The sequence below is a fragment of the Giraffa tippelskirchi genome, chromosome 14, assembly GCF_054371585.1.
Source record: "Giraffa tippelskirchi isolate mGirTip1 chromosome 14, T2T-mGirTip1v1.2.pri, whole genome shotgun sequence".
NCBI lineage: Eukaryota > Metazoa > Chordata > Mammalia > Artiodactyla > Giraffidae > Giraffa > Giraffa tippelskirchi.
The window spans coordinates 53,541,820-53,563,163 of NC_137288.1; the positions used below are offsets into that span (position 1 = coordinate 53,541,820).

At 36.1% G+C, this 21,344-nt stretch overlaps 1 protein-coding gene and 2 long non-coding RNA genes across 13 annotated transcripts in view; 1 reads left to right on the forward strand and 2 right to left on the reverse strand.

Annotated features, from left to right (window-relative positions):
- The window catches only part of ANKRD12 (ankyrin repeat domain 12), a 96,621-nt gene that overhangs the window by 55,392 nt on the left and 19,885 nt on the right, over window positions 1–21,344 (forward strand). For 7 of the 11 annotated variants that reach the window (XM_081561626.1, XM_081561619.1, XM_081561623.1 and 4 more), the window contains 3 exons: window positions 3,219–3,419; window positions 4,493–4,635; window positions 12,791–12,938. In XM_081561626.1, coding sequence (XP_081417752.1) covers window positions 3,219–3,419; window positions 4,493–4,635; window positions 12,791–12,938 — 492 coding nt within the window. Of the gene's footprint in view, window positions 1–3,218; window positions 3,420–4,492; window positions 4,636–12,790; window positions 12,939–15,895; window positions 15,989–16,797; window positions 16,887–21,344 lie in introns of all 11 variants that reach the window. The other 4 variants (XM_081561628.1, XM_081561627.1, XM_081561630.1 and 1 more) reach the window with 1 other exon arrangement.
- On the reverse strand, window positions 9,401–11,856 carry LOC145534343 (uncharacterized). The gene is made up of 2 exons (XR_014074484.1): window positions 11,011–11,856; window positions 9,401–10,094 (listed from the first exon to the last, which is right to left on the reverse strand). It is a non-coding gene; the product is annotated as an uncharacterized LOC145534343 (long non-coding RNA).
- On the reverse strand, window positions 14,314–16,435 carry LOC145534342 (uncharacterized). The gene is made up of 3 exons (XR_014074483.1): window positions 16,318–16,435; window positions 15,276–15,422; window positions 14,314–14,668 (listed from the first exon to the last, which is right to left on the reverse strand). It is a non-coding gene; the product is annotated as an uncharacterized LOC145534342 (long non-coding RNA).

The window sequence follows — 21,344 nt, forward strand, 5'->3', positions numbered from 1 at the left end:
GTAATTTAGAATTAAGGGGTGTGGGTAAAAAAAAAAAAATTTAGAATTGGATCAGTCCACATGAGAAATCTGTTGCAGAACTGTGTGCTTTTACCTTACTGCAGCAATTTTTACTTCAGTTTATGTAAAGCTGCTTCTAGGTTTATAGTTTACTTTTATAGTTATACTTTACTTTTATAGTTAGCACTCTATTGTAAGCTGGTAGTCTTATCACATGCTTTTAGAAGCAAGAGTATAGTTCATGTTTTATTGTTTAAGATCTGCTAAAATTTATTTTGGGCTTCCATGTTGGCTCAACAGTAAAGAATCGGCCTGCAATGCAGGAGACACAGGTTCGATCCCTGGTCCAGGAAGATCCCCTGAAGAACGGAAGGGCTATCCACTCCATTTTTCTTACCTGGGAAATCCCATGGGTAGAGGAGCCTGGCAGACTGCACTTCACAGGGTTGCAAAGAGGCGGACATGACTTAATGACTAAACAACAGCAACAACAAAATTTATTTCAAAAGAAAAAATATCTGCAGTGTATTATGTAAATTTAATTTTGTGTTTCATTTCACATTTCTATTTAAGATGCTGTGCTTTGTGTGTGTGTGTGTGTGTGTGTGTGTGTGTGTGTGTGTTTATTCAAGTATCAATAGTTTGCCCTCCAGAAATGATTAAAGATGGCTTACCAGCAGGATGAAGACAAAGAAGGAACAAACAACCAACGTGCTCATTTATTAAAAGAGTTTAAAAGGTAGATAAGGTCCAGACAGCTGGGCTGGGATAGTTAATACAATGAGCAGTGAACTTAGTTGTACATTCTGGTAGCTAAAAACACGAGTTTGAAGTTGTATAAAGTTCTCATTGACCAATGCAAGAAGAAAGTAAATCTCTTTGGAGAAATCTTTTTCTTTTGGAAAGAAAAGTTCCAAAATTTTGGAAGAAAAATTCTTTTCTTCAGGGCATCTTTGTATTAACACTTGGAGTAACATGACAGACCCTGCTGAAATGCATTGACAAGAACACAGTTTTTCTAGTGAACTTTTCCAGTGTTGGCCCTTTGTTAAAAAATGGGACAACTTTAGAGTTTCTATAGATCATAGTTTCCATTAAATCGTAAGTGTATCTGTATCTTTCACTAACAAGAGCATGTTAGGGCTTTCTGCTTAAAGTGGGGCATATTGTTTTGGTTATTCTTCCGCCTTTCCACCCACAACTTGGGAGACTGGCCAAATCAAAGTTATTTACAGTGTTAAACTTCAGATGTTTATGTACAGTGTTGACTTTCGCTCAAATTTAATAGCTAGATGAGAAAAGTTTTGTTTTTTAAAAGTGTTATTTGATACTGTGAACCTCTATCCTTAGAGTAAATTAAAGAATTAATGCAATAAGGCAAGAAGCTAAAAATTTTTCATTTCCAATAACCTCCCCCCTTGAGCTGCAAGCACTATTCACAATTTCTTCTCAAAGTTTTTTAGATATAAACATGTAAACGTATCTTTTGTTGCTGTTTGTTTTTGAATATAAACAAGATTAATACTGTAATACTGTTCTGCAGTTTGTTCTTTTCATTTAAGGGTATATCAGTTCTCCTTGGAGAAGGCAATGCCATCCCACTCCAGTACTCTTTTTTTTTTTTTTTCCACTCCAGTACTCTTGCCTGGAGAATCCCATGGACGGAGGAGCCTGGTAGGCTGCAGTCCATGGGGTTTCGAAGAGTCGGACACGACTGAGCGACTTCACTTTCACTTTTCCCTTTCATGCACTGGAGAAGGAAATGGCAACCCACTCCAGTGATCTTGCCTGGAGAATCCCAGGGACGGAGGAGCCCGATAGGCTGCCGTCTCTGGGGTTGCATAGAGTCGGGCACAACTGAAGCGACTTAGCAGCAGCTGCAGCAGCAGTCCTCCTTATTAAGACATGTACAGAGGGGAAAGCTTTTGAATTATCAGCCTGTTTGCCAGCTGATAGATATGGTTGTTAAGGTTCACAGTCTTATCCATTACATAACTCACTTTCCATGTTTATTCTGATTGCCATTATGGGTAGTACTACTGTTATTTTGTCTGTGTTATATTATTTTGGTATGGCTGAGAAAATTTTGTATGAGTTAGTTCCTTGCAAGTGAGTTTAAAAATGCCTTTTTGTTTTTAAGTCCAATCATTAATTTCCTAAATAAATAATTTGACTATAAATATTATAATAATCATGTATTCACTCAATAAATGTTGTGTAAGTACACTCTGTTATCAGGAAGTCTTCTAAGCAGTCGAGATACAGTGATGAGTTAGACAAGATTCAGGCACTTCTGAAACGTACATTATAGAAATTCATAGATAAGAAACTGTTACTAACTCAATGTACTTTAAAATTCAAAAGGTAAACTTTAAACTTTTTTCTTACTGAGAAAAAAGGGATAATACTTTAGCACTCCCATCGTGGCAGTTTGCAAGGAAGTCATTATATGATGCTAGAAAATTATTTTCTATAGACTTTTTTTTCCTTAGAGCTGTTGTTTCTTTTAAATAGTTGTAAATTTTCAGAATTATTAACACTGTACATAAGTCTTGAATCCTTAATTGATTAAGAAACTTTTTCATTTTGTTTTTTTCTTAGTTCTCAAATGGGGAGGAGAGGACTTTAAGTGTCATGCAGTTTAACTTGCTTGTTTTTGAGCGAGAAACTGGAACAAAATACCAAAAGATAGAAATCAAAGCAAAGCACTTTTTTTCCCTCCTTTATCAGCCTGTTTTTAAAGGCCTTTTTCTAGACTGTCCTTATTTCTTATGGATCATAAGCTTCATTTCATACTAAAATCATCTATGACTTTAATTTGTACCTAATGTTGGAATACATACTTTGAGTACAGTACTTTGAGTAAGAAGTGTAAACTCTAGCCTTCAAGGTCATTTCATCTAGGTCTTGAAATAATATCATAACATGCCATGAAAAATGCTTTTTTTGCAGTTTATCAAATTATTCAGTCAGCAAGTATGTTCAGGGTAGAATTGACAGAGTGAAACATTTTTTTCTTAGTTGGCACATGAAGTATTTGATAACCCTAAAGGAAGATCTACTCTGGGTCATTATCAGATTACCCAAGTCAAGTGTCAGATTGTTTGGGTGAGAGGATACTCCCTCAATCCAAGAAATTAGCACATTACCTGTAAAAACCTTTACATGAATATACAAAATATTTAGTCTGGAACTTTAAACTTTTCTCTTTCTTACAGATTCCACACCAAACCATCCATCGCAAACAACACCAGCCCAAAAGAAAACTCCCAGTTCCTCATCTCGACAAAAAGATAAAGTTAATAAAAGAAATGAACGTGGTGAAACTCCTTTACACATGGCAGCTATTCGAGGAGATGTAAAACAAGTCAAAGAACTAATAAGTTTAGGGGCAAATGTGAATGTGAAAGATTTTGCAGGTAAGACTTGTAATTAAAGACATACTCAAGAACTAAAATTTTGAGATTATCACCTAAACAGACTCTGGTTACAACTTAATCGACATTCTTTGTTCCTCTTTCTAAAATAAAAGTGTTCTAAAAGTATACTTTAATGTAAAACTGTTTTGGAGTTTGTACATGAAACCCTGATCCCTACTACAATTCCATGTCAGTAATCACTCAAATTCTTAAATATTAAGCTTCTGTTTTATCTGGCATATTACCATATAATTTTTTATCTAATTTAGGATAAAAATTTTATCCAGTTTTTTGAAAATCAGGCAAATAACCCTCCAAAAAAAAGATCTTTGATCCATTTATACTCCCATCAAGAGTATAAAAGTATATGAGAGAGCCCTGGGTAGGGGAAAGAGATAAATTAGTAGGAGTTTGGGATTAACATATACACACTACTGTATATAAAATATTAATAGATAAGCAAGAATCTGCTGTATACAGGGAACTCTATTTAATATCTTGTATTATTGCAAGACCCTAACAAGCTTATTTTGCCCTTTTCTACTCTTTTTATTTTATAATTCAGTTGATTATTATAAATTATAGCAAGTTTATATTCATTGGGTAAGCTTAAATGTTAGTTTAATACTTTTGTCAAATAATTTAGCCCCACGGGAAATAATGGGGCTTCCCTGGTGGCTCAGAGGGTAAAGCATCTGCCTGCAATGCGGGAGACCCGGGTTTGATCCCTGGGTCGGGAAGCTCCCCTGGAGAAGGAAATGGCAAACTCACTCCAGTATTCTTGCCTGGAAAACCCCACAGATGGAGGAGCCTGATAAGCTACAGTCCATGAGGTCGCAAAGAGTCGGACACGACTGAACGACTTCACTTTCATGGGAAATAATATTGTGGATGAACCTTCTGTAAAATTAGTGGTTTTCTTAGGTACTTATTTTCAGTAGCTTGTTCATCACTCCTTTTTCCTTCTGTATTGTGTACATTTAGAATTACTGTATCACACATGGTTATATTAAAAGCATATGTGTTGAATTAGTAGAAGTGAACCATATGTTCAATTAATATTGTAACTTTAGGTTGGACACCCCTGCATGAAGCTTGCAACGTGGGATATTATGATGTTGCTAAGATATTGATAGCAGCTGGAGCAGATGTTAACACACAAGGATTAGATGATGACACTCCACTCCATGATTCCGCTAGTAGTGGGCACAGAGATGTGAGTATGACAGGAGGAGCAGTAATACACATCTTCAGAAGATAAATTTAACCCAGAGTAATTTAACTCACTTCTTAGTTGTACAGTCTGGTGTCATATTTCATTCATTGCCTGCCTAGCTCATTTGTGTTTTATTTTCCCTTTTTCTACCTTCGAATTGCTAATTCCTATTAAGAGTTTAGCATTATCTTTTCATAAAATCTACTTAATTTGATAATTAAGCAACTTGGCAGAATTTTTATTTGAAGGGCCATTCTGCTGTCGGATAATTAGATGTAGTGATTAAAGCATATTTTACTTATAAAAATTTTACACTGTCATACCTTTTTTAAGACATTAATATTTAATGATTGCTTTGTACATAACATCTGTTCTGGAATTTTAGCTGACATTATTTAAGATATTCAGATGCTTATGTATATAATAAGATGATTTAATCAAACACGATTATACATGCTTGAAAATTTAATGGCATCTTTAAATACCATGTTTGATTTGTTTTGATGCAATATTATGACCCATGCTGAGTTTTAAATTCTGTTTGCATTTTCAGTCTCTGGCATATTGACATCAAAGCCTACCCTGTCTTTGTTGTAATGAAGCTTATGCTTTAAGTGTGTTTAATGCTTAGTTCCATTACTGTAACCTGCTTATAGCTGAAGCAGATCAACCTAGGGCACTGTTAGCAGTGGTTGTAAAGCAAAGGATTCTGTTCATCAAAGAAGTAGTTTCTGTTTTTCACTTAATTTTGACTTTTATTGACGAATACTTGTACATAGTTTAGAAAGTTGAAAAGTATTGCTTAGCTCAGAAAAATACCTGAATTCTCCCTTGCGTCCCTCCACACTTCCCAGTACCATTAGCCAAAAGCAGCTGTTGTGTTTCTTCTCTTCATTTCTAACAAAGTGTAAGCTGTTTTGCTTTATTAAATTTTTAGTCTTTAGTTACTGATCCCTGCAAAGGATTTTAATATATATTGCCGCTCTGAGACTCAGAGTGTACTCTAATTTTATTTTGCCTTGGATTTTTATTTATTACCTTGGTTACTACTCAGCCTTGTTCTAATTTTTCTTATTTAGTTCTCTGTGTAAATATATATTTTGTATTTCCTTACTCTCTCTTTCATAACTCTAAAATGCCCTGAATAAGGTCAGACACATCCATAAGTTCATTGTTTTTGAGAGCATCTTTGTATACAAAATGTCTCGTATCCTGCTTCAGGTGAGACTAGCTGCCCTAGATCTGTGGCACAGATGCTGTCCAAAGATTTCTCTTTGCCGTGAATTTCATGTGGGATTCTCAGTCTCTGTGAGATTTCCAGTCTCTGGCTGGAGTGGTTGTGAATTTGTGAACTACATTGCATTAACTTCTCCCAGCAATATTTGTGTGTTTTCACTCGGAGATAAGTGTTGTTAATGATTCATATCTATTAATCACTTTAATCATCACAGTAAATGGACATCCTTTGGTGTCTCTTATAGAAACTATATGACCCACTACATTCCAGTACCCTTAGCTTCTCCCGGAGCTTGGAGAAACAAAGACCCATGAGGTCCCATTGGTCTGAGACACTCCCAAGTTTATTAAACTGATACGAGTCCAAGTTAAGGGACTAAATAAGATAAATTCCAATGTCTTCTTAAGACAAAGTGAGGTAATGATATATTAAGCTGGAAGAGCTGTTGTTCAATACACTGTCTCTGCTCTCTGGTGAATAACATAGGACATGCTTTCTAACACCGTAGCTCAAATTTTGATGTCATCTCATACCTCTCTGCTAGAAAAATCCCCTTTAGTTCTTTCATTAGCAGCAAACATTCTCAGCCTTATTTTCTTTTTTGAGACAATAAAAATTTCAGGGTCATGCTGGCAGCCTTTTAAAAGCAGCTTTAGTTGAGGAAAAAAATGAAATTTGGTGAAGATAGATACAAATTCAGTTCTGGCCTGGCCAGTTTGCCAAACGTATGGTCTCAAGTTACTTTTTTCCTCAACTTCCTTTTTCTCATCCATAATAAATAGTACCTATTTAAGGGGGATATTTTGAAGGAAAAAAAGACACTGAGCACGTAAACCTACCTTGAAATTTAAAATGTTACAGAAATGTCAGAGGTCAGAGATTAAAAGGCTACCTTTATATTGCTATTTTTCAAATATACTCAGATATTTTAGAAACTAAAATTCAGAAATTAAAAATGCCATTTTCTCATTTAAATCTTTCTAAAAGACTTTTTCATAATTCTCAAGTTCAAATTTTGGAGAAAAATGAAGCCTATAATGTTATTTTTCCTAAATCCTTACTGTTGTTCCAGTCTCTTTTGCTCCTTTGACAGTTCATACATACCTGTGGGATAGAACTTAACTATATTATTTTTTCTTATATGCTTGTCTGTTTTCTGCATTGAATATTGAGTCTCATACATATATAATTTATATTCTGGGTGTGCTATGTTAAATACTGTACTCACTTCCCTTTTTTAAAAAAAGCATTATTGATAGTTTTTCAAACATGAATAGTTTTTCTTCAAATGTTGCATTAAAAGATTTCTTGATTGTTAAATGTAATGTTAAAGAATTATGCCTTATGAGTAAGACATGTTTCTATGAATACAAGTTTCTAAATATGCACATTGCTGCAAAATATTTCCAGAAGCTGACCTTTGAGCTGATGTACTTACAAGGATTCAAACACTATTTCCAGTCTTTCCAGAGGGAGACTGGCATGCTGTTTTCAGGAGACCTTTGCTTTTCCTCCTACCAACATGCCTAGGGTAGTAGGAGTCATAATTCAGAGCTGTTGAGGGCTATTTTCTCTTTATTCTTTACTTGTCCCCAAAGAGGAGGAGGGAAATGAGAGCCACCAAAAGCTCATTTGTGTTTATCTGTACCATATGATCCTCCACCAAAGAATTAGGTTTCTTCCAGTGATACTCATGATGACTGCAACCATCCCTAAGACATTTCTAAGCTGGGGAAAACAGAAAGATAGCAGTTCTGTCCTAAATTAGAGTAAGAGAAGATTACTTTTCTTAACATAGCTTACTAAGAACCTAATCTTTGGCCTACCTTTCTCAAGTGTATAGTACTTCATAATATATGTTCTTATAATAGCTCTATTCCTGGTTCTGTTTTAGATACTACCTACCATTATTTTCGTCTTGTCTCAACATTTTTACCTACTTCTAATATGCTGCCTGCTATTTTAAGCAACTTTGTTACTTTAAATTCTTTTTAGAATAAGTAATTTTTTGCATGTGAGGATGATCTGTAATGTATTGATTATTTAGATTAGGGCTTTTGTAGCATGCTTGAATGAACTAATTGTCCCATCATAGGAATAAATATTTTTAAAATTATTTCCTAATAGGTATAGAAAGCATTCAGCAGTATCAAGATCTTCTGGTTTCTCAAACTAGGACTCTAGCCTACGGAAATAAGGCTAAAAATGTGGTGGGGGAAATATTTCAATTTGTGAAGATGTTCACTATACCAATATTTATAATAACCAAAGGTTTTTGCCTTCAGTTACCTTCTCAGACCTCTCAAATGATGGTAAGGTGAGATTTTAAAGGACATGGACCCACAAGGACAGAGAACAGATGAAACAGGAAACCAGTATTTAGGGAGATAGAAATTTGAGGACTGAGTGGTGACTACATAGAACAGGGTTTGGCAAACTTTCTGTAGAGCCAGATAGTAAATACCTCCTCCCTTCTTCCTCTGGCTCTTTTTCCTGTGTCCTCCTCTATATTTCTCCTTTATCATTTTTTTAAAAGTATTTTATAAGAATGTAAAAATTATTCTTAGTCAGCAGGCCAGATTTGGCCTACAGACCAAATTTACCAGCTCCTCCTGATTTAAAAAAATCCAAGAAAATAGAAGCCAAAGCCATTTCAGCACAATATCCCAGAAAAACTGAAGCTCAGCAATTGATGGCTGAGTTCACCTGGAAATGCCTGTTGAATAAGAAAACAAGAGGATTGAATCAAACTGTTTTTGACCCTCGTGGCCCTTAGCCCTTCACAGCCAGATGACTGCACATCTCCCTGGCAGATTTGATTGAAGGTTTATTTTCTAACAAGTATAAACCATACTGTCTGGACTGACATACCACAAGGATAGTTGGAAGTAAGGATTAAATGTCAGCTTATTAACATTAAGACCTCGGTCAAGCAGAATGGTGATGGTAAGGCGTGAATTGAGAGATTTCTCCATAGAAAAGTGAACTAGCCAAGAGGGGCTCCAATGAAGTGGCCCAGTCATATCACATTAGCACAAAGTCCATCTATCAGCAAGTCCTACCTAGGCCTAGAAAACTTACAGTAAGTCTTTTAGTTCCTTAGTCTTAAATGTAGACAGCCATTTATCACCTGACCTTTGAGAAAGGTCTCTAATGTGGAAGGTAAAGACCAGAACAGGCAAATAGAAAAGTAGGAACTTGGAGGACACAGACCAAGAGAAACTTAAAAAAAAAAAACAACTCATTACCTTCCCCAAAGTTATGAGAGTTTCTTGTAGCCATGAAACAAAAACTGAAGGCTTACTAAATGAGGAAAAGTTGGCAAATTACAAAAAAAAAAAAAAAACTCTTAGAAATTAATAAAATGATAACAGGATGAAAAATAGAGTTTTGAAGGTTAAAGATAAAGTTGAGAAGACCTCCCAGAAACAAGGAAACAAAAAGACAAAGATAGAGGAGGGGAAATGAGAAAAAAGAAGATTAATTCAGGAGATCCAGTGTCATAAAGAGTTCTTAGAAGACAGAACAGTGAAAACACAGGACTTTAGCAGATAAATAAAAGCAGGAATTTTCTCAGACCTGAAAGAACAGGTGTATTCAGATTGAAAGGGTAATTGAATGCTCAGCACGAATGTTAAAAAGACTGAGATCAAAATTCATTATCCTGGGATTTCAAAACGACGTCCTCCAGCTTACAGAGAGAAAAAGTAAGTTCCGTGTAAAGGTAAAAAATCAGAATGGCGTCAGACTTTTCAGTAGCAGCACTTGAAGCTAAAAGATAATGCTCATGCCTTTGAAATTGGACGGAAAACTATTCTGTGTCCAAAGTAAGTATTACTCAAGTGAGGATAGAGTAAAGGTATTTTCTGACATGTAGAAAAATAATCTCAGATTATTTAACCATTTCTCAAGAATCTCCTGGAGGTAGTGTTTCAACAAAATGAGGGAGTAAACCAACAAAGAAGATATGATCTAAAGAATTCAACACAAAACTGAGGAAAGGGTGTTTCTAGGATGATAGGATGAAGGAAGATGACAGATGAGAAGCAAATCTAGACAGCAGCTAGTCCATTTTAAAGTAAGTGAGAAGGCTTGGAGAAGGGCTTTAACAGAAACAGTGGTTGTGTGTGGAACTGAAGGGATCTGTGCTTGTAGCAGAATGGGGGATGAGTTAAAGATAAGTATGTAGAACACTGAGCAAATGAAAAATGAAGATAGTTAACTCCGGGATAAAAAAACTTGTGTAAGAATGGAAATTTAGTCATGGTATGCTACTGGGTTCAACATTTATATTAGTCATAATACACACACACAAAAATAATATGATTATTTTGGAAAGTTAGGAGGAGGGGGAATGGTGGTGTATAGGAGTACAGGGATGGAGTTGGTAAACGAGAGCTGAGTCCCTGTCTTCCATTGTAAGACAATAGACAGCATCTAAAACTGAAAAATATGGAAGCAGCATGCTAGGTGTGATATTTAAGCATTCGGAGATAAATATCAGGGACAATTGTTTTTCACTAGCACCCTTGAAAAGCTATTTGATCTGATAAAAAAACATATAATTTGATGAAAATTAATAAATAGGAAAATTAAACATTAACAATTGATCATGAGTTATTTGTTTTCTTTTTGCATTCTTACATTTCAAGTGTTCTGTTTTGATGGCCTAGAAACAATTTTTCATTTTTATTTCACTGTGAATCATTGTTACTCTTAAATACTTTCATTTGTTAGAAATTCCTAATTTGTAGCATCTTGTTTAATGTTTTTTGAAAAAGATGTGAAAACATCATAGTTGTGTATTGAGAATACAAGTTGTGTATTGAGAATACAAAGACAAACAAAGATTTCACATAAAGTTTATGGACTAGGATAAGGGGAGAAATGTGTTAATAAATTATAGTACAGATTTACTTTGACAGAACACACTCATGTCACTGGAAATAAAAGCTCAAAGCAAAAGAAATGTCACAGAAGCAGAATTAATAATACTTGCCCACCTGTCTGACGAGGAATATGAGTGAAAAGGACTTTGCTGGTGGCGCTAGTGGTTAAGAATCCTCCTGCCAATGCAGGAGATGCAGGTTCGATCCCTTGGTCAGAGAGATCCCCTGGAGATGGGACTAGCAACCCACTCCAGTATTCTTGCCTGAATAATCCCATGGACAGAGGAACCTGGTGGGCTACAGTCTATGGGATCACAAAAGTGAAGGACACAAATTAGTGACTAAACAGCAACAATGAATGAAAAACAAGAATCAGTGATGACTCCCGTCTTTCTGGCTTCAGTGACTAGGTATATTTTGGCACTAGTCACTAAAAATAGAAAAGATAAAAGATAAGGGTGCAAGTTTAATGAACTCTGGGACCAATTGGTTTCAATGTTTGTATTAAAATACAATATAGCAAATATATATGTATATAAATACAATACAATATATCGAAAGAACACTTGGATATTTGGTCCTGAAGCTAAAGAAGAGGGCTAAGAAAGAATGAGCATGAGAATGAAAATGGATGGATGTATTGCATAATTGTCATCTCATTCACAGTGGGTGATGAGCGCTTCAGGGAGATAATGTAGAACAGAACATGAATCGAGTGAATCAAGGACAGAGCTCTGGGGAAATCACCTGTGACTTAGATGTTCACAGATTTTAGAAGACTCATTTCACTGGACTGATGGCAGCATAATTGTAGGTGGAAGGGTGAAGGGCCAATAAGAAAGAAGTAGTCAAGGCTGCAAGGGTAAACACTGTCCAGGAGCTTGACTGTTAAGGAAAGAAGAGAGGTTTAGGTGGAGAAGAGTATAGGCTTAAACAGTTTTTTTTAAAGTCTGTTTCTTTATTCCCATTATTGTCTTAAGGCAAAAGAGAAATGAACTGGAAAGATTGGTTTCTAGAAAGGAGTCAGTCAAAAAAGAGGTTTTACTATAGAAAAGAAGAGGAATAGGAAAAAAGAAAGAAATCAAAAAAATGAAATGGCTAACCAAGCACATCTTGGTTTGTGGAGCCCAAAGCTTATGTAATTTGTGGGGACGAGGTTCTTTAAGAAACGAATAAAAAGTTAGATACAGGGCCATGTAAGGGGACCATGAAAGTCAGAGACCTTGCATTTTAAGCTTCATTAATTTTAAGTAGACTCATATCAGTTAGTGATAGTTTACATCCCAGGGAGATGGAGACAAGAAGATGATTAAAGAGCCTTAGTGTAGGGCTGCTGCTGCTGCTGCTAAGTCACGTCAGTCGTGTCCAACTCTGTGCGACCCTGTAGATGGCAGCCCACCAGGCTCCCGTTCTTGGGATTTTCCAGGCAAGAATACTGAAGTGGTTGCCGTTTCCTTCTCCAGTACATGAAAGTGAAAGTGAAGTTGCTCAGTCATGTCCGACTCTTCATGACCCCATGGACTGTAGCCTACCAGGCTCCTCCGTCCATGGGATTTCCCAGGCAAGAGTACTGGAGTGGGTTGCCACTTCCTTCTCTGTGGTGTAGGGCTAGTTGCCTTAAACAGGGGAAATACTTCTTTTGAGAATTCCTGTAGCCTGTACATTGCAAGAGGCCAGGGAGCTTGTTGCTTATGTTCATTGATTTATCTACAGAACTTGATGCAGTTCTTGTTAATCAGTACTCGGTAAATATTTGTCAAATGTTTGATGAAACAGAAAGCAAAATCATGAGATTCAGTGTTAAGATAGCCCAACTTCAATTTTAAGGAGCAACTGTCTTTGTAGTAGATGCAATCAGAAGGGAGATGGCAGTGAAAATGGAACTTGAGAGTAATGGTGATTTAGAATAGACACTGGGGAAGGAGGCAGAGTAGACAGAGCAGGAGGAGACTATGCGTGTAATCAGGAGAATGGTTGAAATAATGCAGTCTACGAAAGGACTGAGTCTTCCTGCTGTTCAATGTTGCAGATTGTGAAACTGCTGCTTCGTCATGGTGGAAATCCTTTTCAAGCTAATAAACATGGGGAGCGTCCAGTGGATGTGGCAGAAACAGAGGAGCTGGAGTTGCTGCTGAAAAGAGAGGTGCCTTTGTCTGATGATGATGAGAGTTACACAGGTTTGTTCCACATGGTCTCCGTTGACCTGTTTACGTGCTATTTTAGTAGAATGTCATACTTCTGCTTTGTAACACCTAGCACTCTAGCCGTTCAGAATGGTGAGTTCGGTAACCTCAGTTGAGGTCCTGTCTCCATGTCCTCCGTGTAAATGGAGTCCTGATGCTCTTGCCCTATTTCTGTGATTTCTTTTCCCCACAAACTGCTGATGTCAGGCTTCAGCCTGTTGCAGACTCTCTCCCCATTAATAGCTACCAGCACTGCTACGCACTGCCACTGCTAGCTGTACCACGTCTGAATTCTTTTAATCCTTTTATCAATTAGAGCACTACTCACCAGACCCTTCCTGGCATTGATGAGTCACCTTTGCATTTTTATTTTTGTGTTTAGGTGGTTGAATTCTGGTCATTGTTGTAAAATTGCGGCACAATTTTACAATCACAGTTTTAAAAAAGGGAAGATCCGAGAAGAATATTTCAGAAAACTTTTGGCATACTCAAGAGTTTTTTTAAAAATCGATAAGTAAAAAACATACCTGCTCCAGGACTGGTTTCTGTCGTGGAGGGGGGAAATAGTTATAAAACATATTATTAGATCATTTAGCAAGGAATATGGACAGTAGATTAGTGTTGTTTCAGTGTAAATTCATGAAGTTGGCAGCTATGCTGTAACAAAATAATATCTTTATGTCTTGCAAAATACTCTCTGATGTATATAGGGTAAAGAGCCATTATATATGTAATTTACCCTCACATAGTTAAGGAAGAAAATGTATTTATACCACACATATGTTATATATAGAGAGAAAGTATAATGCAAGAAGAGTAAAGCATTAACAACAGGAAAACCTAGGTAAAGGATTTATAGTGTTTATTATTTTTTATTTTATAGCTTTTTGTGAGTTGAAATTATTTCCAAATTGAAACTAAAATACAAATTTAGATCTGTTGAAAAGATCTAAAGCTGACAAAGACAGTAGCAGTAATCATTCCTGGTACTCAGATTATAATCAGAAATATTTTCTCCTAAAAGAAAGCCAAACTTTCTTAGAAAACAATGGATGATGCTAAACTAAGTCTAGGGCAGGAAATACAGAACATCTCGTTATTTCAGATTTCAGGTTTTGTCAGAGGCCTTAGACAGCTTGGAACAGTTCCCCACTGGCCAAAAATGGGAAAGTTTGAGCTTCAAAAAGGATGTTAATTGCAAAGATTTGAAACCCATCTAAAATGTTTAAATTCATGAATCTTTCATGGTGAATTTTTATTTTTTTATTTTATTTTTTTTTTCATGGTGAATTTTTAAATTAATTCATGGTCACCAAAGAACCAGTTTGTTATCTTAAAAAATAGGCAAAAAAGAGGGAAAAGTCAATCATTTATTTTGCCTCCATATTCCTGTATGAACTCTATCACTGGGTAACCTCATTATGATGAGAAGAAATGTTTTCTTATAAGATTAATCCAGCTAAAAGAATGGCAAGAGAGACTGACCACTTTGCAACTCCCTGTTAGTTGGTGTCTGGGAGCATTGAGGATCAGTAGTTGCCAACATTAAATTAGAAAGAGAATGAAACCCTTGCCTGCCCTCCTACTGGAGGGACACTCTGCTCCCCTCCCCAGTCCTCCAGGTCAGATCCCGCTGCCATTGGCAGGAGGGGCCCAGACAGAGGAGTGTGCTGAGCTGCACCCAGCATCTTTTCCCAGCTGGATTGTACGAAACGAGGGAGGACCTGTAGAAGAAAATAAAAATGACTTAAAACACCATATCAGACTTTAAAAAATGGACAAGACTAAAATTTTAAGTGTGTACTTAATAGGTACTTCTCCAGGGGAATTTTGTGCAAAACTCAGTTAAGGTGAATAGCACATAAAAGGTTCAGGATATTGGGTTTTTTAAGTACCAAGAAATTCTCAAGATGATATGTTAGGGGAAACGCCTGGTATGTTTTCAATAGTTCTGAAAGGGGCCGGCAGTAGTGATTGTTCCTGTATTCCACATAGGAAAGGATCAAGGCTTCCACTTAACTATCACCCATCCAAAAAGGGGGCTAATTATAAGGGGAAGAGATATGGGGGAGGAAGGAATAGAGAGAGACAAACATGTTATTTAAAGGGTTGACAGCAGTGTTTAGTAGTGGGAATCGTAATGATGGGAGCTAAAACTATAAGAGGAATTGTAAAGGTGGCAACATTCCTTTTTGTGTATATTTTCTCTCCTTCACCCTCCAGTAAATGTAGACTGAAGTGTTTGGTACACAGACATTGCTTAACAGATATTTGTTTAATTGGAGGACGGGGTAATTGGGCCTTAGGGATTATGCCAGAAGCTTCCATTACCCACAAATCCAGAGTCGCTGAACCTGTAGGCTGAGTTTGTCCATTAAAGAGACTGGGTGAGTCTGGGAACACCTGGTCCGGCAACAGCAAGGTCTCACCTCTGGTGCTTCAGCACGGAGGGGCCTTCTGTGAGCTCGGAAGACATAGCTGGTGAAGGAAATGGAGATACTAATGTGATTATCCTCTAACCCCTATGACTTCTTTAATTTCAAAGTATTTGTAAATCCATCTGCCAGGTGCAAACTGAAAGTCAATTGAACATCTTTGTGCTATGTGAAATAAGGATTATAATAACTGAATTACATAGCTTCCATAGGAAAGTAAGAAAATAAGATTTGAAGAAGAGAAACATTTTATATGATATATTAATTCTCCCATTTATTATGCCTATGGACTTTGTAATCCTGGTCTCTTCAGAAAACAATAGCAGTGAAAAGCAGCTTTAGTTAAAAATTTATCTGTGAGAAAGAAGTGCCGCAATAAATTTTTCCCATGGAAGAAATTAGGTATTTTATTTGAACTTACATGTTTCATTAGAGTAAAGCACGTCTTTTAGAACCGTTTTTGATTTTTCACTGATGCTGTTTCATGTGTTCATCAGCTATGTATTAATTTTTCAGCATACTTATTTTCCACATGGTGAATGTGCCTGAATTATTGCTTGATCAAAATCCCTCAAGGAATGATTTAAAAATCATCAGTAAAAATCATCCGTAAGTATCATACAAAGATTTTGAAGTTGCTGAAAAGACTGATGAAAATACCCAAATTTATTGTTTAATTTACATGAGGTCCTTGTCAGACTTAACATCATCTAATCTAAATTCAGAATGTATTAATATTTAATCGAGTATTAATTTGACTGCCCATAGACATTTGTACATGTAAAGCCTGACACCATTTTGTATGTTATGTCATCCATGTGACAGATACACTTTAAGTGTTGCAAAGTTAGAGAGTATCACTGGGTGTGGATTTCAGAACTTAAATTTGGAGTAGATAAAAAGGCATTCTGTAGGAAACATTTTAGAGTTCGGCTTACCCCATTAGGTGTTGTGCTTTGTGACAGTGCTGCTCAGAGGCACTGTTCTGCAGAGTGTCAGGTCCTCAGGGCACAGAGCTTGTGCCAGAATATATGCCAGTGCATGGCTTCTTTCATCAGAGAGGAGAATGCTCTGACAAGAGGTGTCTGTCTGATGACCTCAGAGTGTGCTTGTGACATCGCTGATTTCCTCTGATACAAGCCTGTTATTTCATCATTTCATCACAGATTAGTAATAAACAACGTGCAGGGTGGCCCAAGTTCATGAACCTCCCTGAGTAGTCATTTTATGTCATGCACATCAGGTATTTATGATATTGTTGCAGGAATTCATGTCCTGGTCAGTACAACTGATTTGCATACAAGTGTATGACACTTTTAAATCTGCATAATTCTGTGGTTTTTTTCCCCTAACCTCTGCCCTTTTTCCACAGTCTTATTCCATATTACCTTCCTGACAGAAATTCTATCTGATAATAGGATTTGCTACAGATATTTGCTTCTTGCTAACCTGCTGAAAGCTGAGTCATATTCAGAGAACCAGACCACGCTCCTGAACCAGAATTACGGTAACGGAGAAGTGGGTGACTCTGTGTCGCACTGCGCCCCTCCCCATGCTTTCTGACACTCATTAATTGCCAAAGTAGAGATTCTGCTGCAGGTTTGCAGACCCTGTTTTATTACGTAAACAAAGTGCTCAGTGGGTAAAGTTGAAAATGCCAGGCATTGTTAAAAATAATTGTTCACCCTTTCCTTACATTGCTTTGACTGCCAGTAATCCGGCCATGTTTATTAAGCCACTGCTATAAGCTTTGCTCACTTGCACGCTTCAGATTAAGCAAGGAAATACTCCATCATAAGTAGGCAGTCTGTGTTTAGAGTCTACCATGAGACAGATTAAGAAACTTCCAAAAAGACAGTGATATGTTGTTTCCCTCTGGTGTTCACTGAGTGCATTTCTATGCCATAAAATACACAAAATGACCAGTAATTCGAAGCCTTATTTTCTTAATGTTAAAAGATTGTAACTATTCTAAATATATTGTCATATTTGTTAAACTCATATCCTCAGTTTTATATTTCAGGAACTATGAAAATATGACTCTTGATTCATGCAGACATGGAATTATAACAGTTAATAACAGTTTTTGTATCAAGAGATACAAAAAAACAATAACTTAAGTCAAAATACACCAGAAATTTTTATTAAATGGATTATGTGATGTTAACAATTTAAGTAGGAAGAAGACTCAACCTGAGGAAATTTTAAAACAAGCTTCTTTTAACCTTGGAAGCATAGAGACTACAGGTAGAGGTCACATAGAGTAAGCACTGTACTTGGTGTTCAGCAGCTTTTATTCCTCACCCATCACTGTGGTATAGGTGCTTACAAGAAATGAAAAGGCATGCGATGTGCAGAGGGCTGAGCATACAGCATAGTAGGCAATAAGATATTCTTTAGTGATCAATTAAAAGAACTTCCGTCACCATGTTTTACATACTCCGCTTTTTCTCCTCTGTTTTGTGATATATGTGGTATACTGTATACACAGAGTTCTGATTTTAATTCTTCACACGTTTCTCTAAATATCACCAACTACTTCTACCTGAATCTTAAACAACCAAAAACCTCTACAGTTCTCTTATTTGAAAGCCAGTACTTTAAAATCAATACAGGTTTTATCGTGTGTTTTATGTAGATTCATTATATCAACCTAACTCTAAAGCTTAAGAGTTTTAAATTCAAGATTGAGTGTCTTTTTAAAATTTTATATGTCAACTTTTGTTAAGTGGAGAAAAAGGGAAAGAAATTATTATACCTAAGTTACCATATTGTAAGCATTTACTCTTTAGTAGTGTCTATAAAAATTGCATAGTTCTATATTTTTTACTTGCTCATATATCAGAAAAATAAATGGGAAATTGTGACTGCAGCTAGTATGTTGTTTGGATGTCTGCAAATGAATATAAGTCTTTAAATTTTTATGTTACATAAAATAATAATCTCAGTATCTCTCTTTGAAGTTTATGTAAATATAATTAAGAAATTTTAAGTGTATTTGCCCAACATATAAAATGGCTTATTGCAAATTCAGAATGAATTGATTTTTTGTTAAAAATATATTAGCTTGATGGTTTGTCTTATAAACTGCATTTCTACCAGTGCCTAGCAACTTAAAGTGAGTCTGTCACATTATTTTAGTCCTTGAGATATTGCTGAATATTTAAGACTAAATCTCTCTGAAGGGTACATTTGGGCAGAACTCTTAAAAAAGACTTTTGACTTAAAATATTACATATATGTATACAAATAAATGAGTTTAGCCTTAGCTATATCATCCTGTTTTACCTGCTCATGGTTTAAAGGACCTCCATGTAATATATATATAAATATATATATGTGCATATATATATATATATATATACACACACATGTATTGATGGAATAGCCGAGACTGGGTGATTTTTGTCAGTTTCCTTTAGTGACATCAAATTTTTTGTAGTGATACCAGTCATATTTTCAGAGGGGGACAGTCTTGATTAATTTATACTTTATAGACTTCATTTTTGTGTGACTGATGTGTTGGTAGAAAGACCATGTATAACTAAGGGAGTGTACAGAGTGGTGTGGTACTTGGTTTTACTTTTTATGTCAATTTCGCTTTTAGACATAGTGTTTTCACCTATTGATTATACTCTCTTCTCTCCCCAGCTCACCCCTAAATTCTTTGCTGTAACTCCTTTACCCCTGTACCTGTTACTGTAGAAATACAGTGAAAATATATTCCCATATGGCATACTTACTTCCAAACAAATGTACTAAACATGACTACTTTTTTCCTTAGAAAAATGAGGTTTATTTTATTTTATTTTAAATTGAGGTTTAGAAATGCAGATTTAGAATAAGCTGTATAAAATTACCCAATATTTTATTTTCCTGTCTCTAGACTGCATTTTACAATCAGTTTAGGGATATGGAAGCTGTAAAGATATGTTTCCTAAAATGCAGGTGTTTTTTTCCTAATGTTACTTCCTTGACTAGAACGTAAGTTATATTTATGTAATCAGGTTCAGTATACTGGTTGTGGTTAGTAGAGTATTGCAGAGCAAAGCAACAACTCAAATATCCCTCCCAGTGGAGCCTGGGGGCTCTGAAGTTCAGAGCCAGCTTGTTGCAGGCGCATTCTCAGCAACAGACGGCGGTTGGAGGGACCATGGAGCACACATGCAGGGGACGCCTGCTGTAGCGGTCCTCCATAAAACTGCTGAAGAAACCAGTTTTTCCCTTTATCAGTATGAAAAGAAATCCAGAGAGTTGAGGAAAATCAACTGAAAGACAAACAAGAAGGGCCAAAATGAACAAGCACAACAGTTGATCTGGAGAATGAAAATTACATAGGAAGCAGAAGGGTAAGTTCTCAGTGCGCTTGGAGACGCTGGGATAATGGTGGGGGCAGTCGACCCAATAACCCTAACAGAAGGCCACCTTGAAAAAGTTGGCCAGGAAAGTCCTTGAAATTCAAAATGTTTATCATTACTGAAAGTAAGCATTCCATATAGGGTTAAAGAATAAACTGGACATCGCTGAAGATTTAATTTGAGATCTAAGAGAAGGGCAACATGTAGAACATTGAAAAGTCATTGGGAATGTAAGAAAAATGGTTAAAAAAAAAACAAACCCATGCCCAGCATATCCAGTATTCTTTTTACAAAAAATAATAAATGTTGGAAAGAAAGTAATTTTTTTAGTTGAAGAAGATGTCTCTTAACTGAAGAAGGATATTTGTAGATCAAAGGGGAATGTACAAAGCAAAAACAAAAAGCATGGAAAGGGAAAACCCCACATCAAGTTACATCACAACTTCAGGGATAAAGATTGTTTAAAATCTTACAAACTCCCAGAATTAGAGGCACAGAATCAGTCAGAGAGACTCTGATTTCTTGTTCTTAAAAGCTGTTGTGAGAACATGGGTGCAGCATCAGGCTCAACGTTGTATGAAAATTATTTTGAACCTAGAATTTCATTCACAACTAACTCAAGTGCAGGGTTAAAAAAGTCTAAGAGGAAAATACAAAGATTTAATTCAGATTTTGATGAAAAATTCCCAAGTGACAGCAACGAGCAATTGTCATATTTTAGAACAAAGTGTCAGGTTTGTGAAGAATTTATCAAGAAAGGAGTAGATTATAGTACACATCATGTTTGGATTAGATTTTGAGAATTCACTGTGTCATGTAACTATCCCCTTCCGTTCTTTTGTTCTTGTAATTTTTTGTTGTTGAAAAAAATCATTTGCCTGGTAATTTTTCTCTAAATCTGGCTTTTGCTTATTGCATCTCCATGATTTCAATTTCAGGAAAACTGTTTTCCAAATAATGCCTTGAGATGTACAAGAGCAACTTTCAAATGTATTACATTTTTAATCAATTAAGTTTTATTTTGTTATTTAGCACTTTTTCACAGATGACAAAATGCTTTAGTGAAAAATTTAATGCTTTAATGATTGCTCATTTCTCACTGTCTCCCTCATTTCCCAAAGAAAATTGTTGAGATGATAAACATAATATTTTTTAAAGGAGCTTTTTTATCAGAAATAATTCAGTAAACTGTTTTAAATACACTTTCAAATCTAGTAACTAAATAGATAGTAAAGACGAAAAACATTGGAACCAAATTGAAAACGGTGTCGTATCACGATGACCATGGCCATTTTCAGTACAGGGGCTTGAGGATTTGGATTCTTGGGTGAATTTCTCACTATCCTAAGAGAGGTGGAGCAAACATGTTTGTTTTTACTACTGAGCCAGAATTCCAAGACCAGCTTTATCCATAGTCCTGGGTAAAGTAAATCAAAAAGGTTTAGTACTCCTTAGGGGAGAAAAAGGATTTGAATCTGGTCTGCCAGTGGAATGTCATCACAGAGATGTAGAGTCATCGCTGGGGTCCCAGACTGGCCAGCTTTAGGAGAGCCATTCAGGGTCCTGATTGGCGGTACTGAGAGCCCGCACGCAGAGGAGCAAGCCTG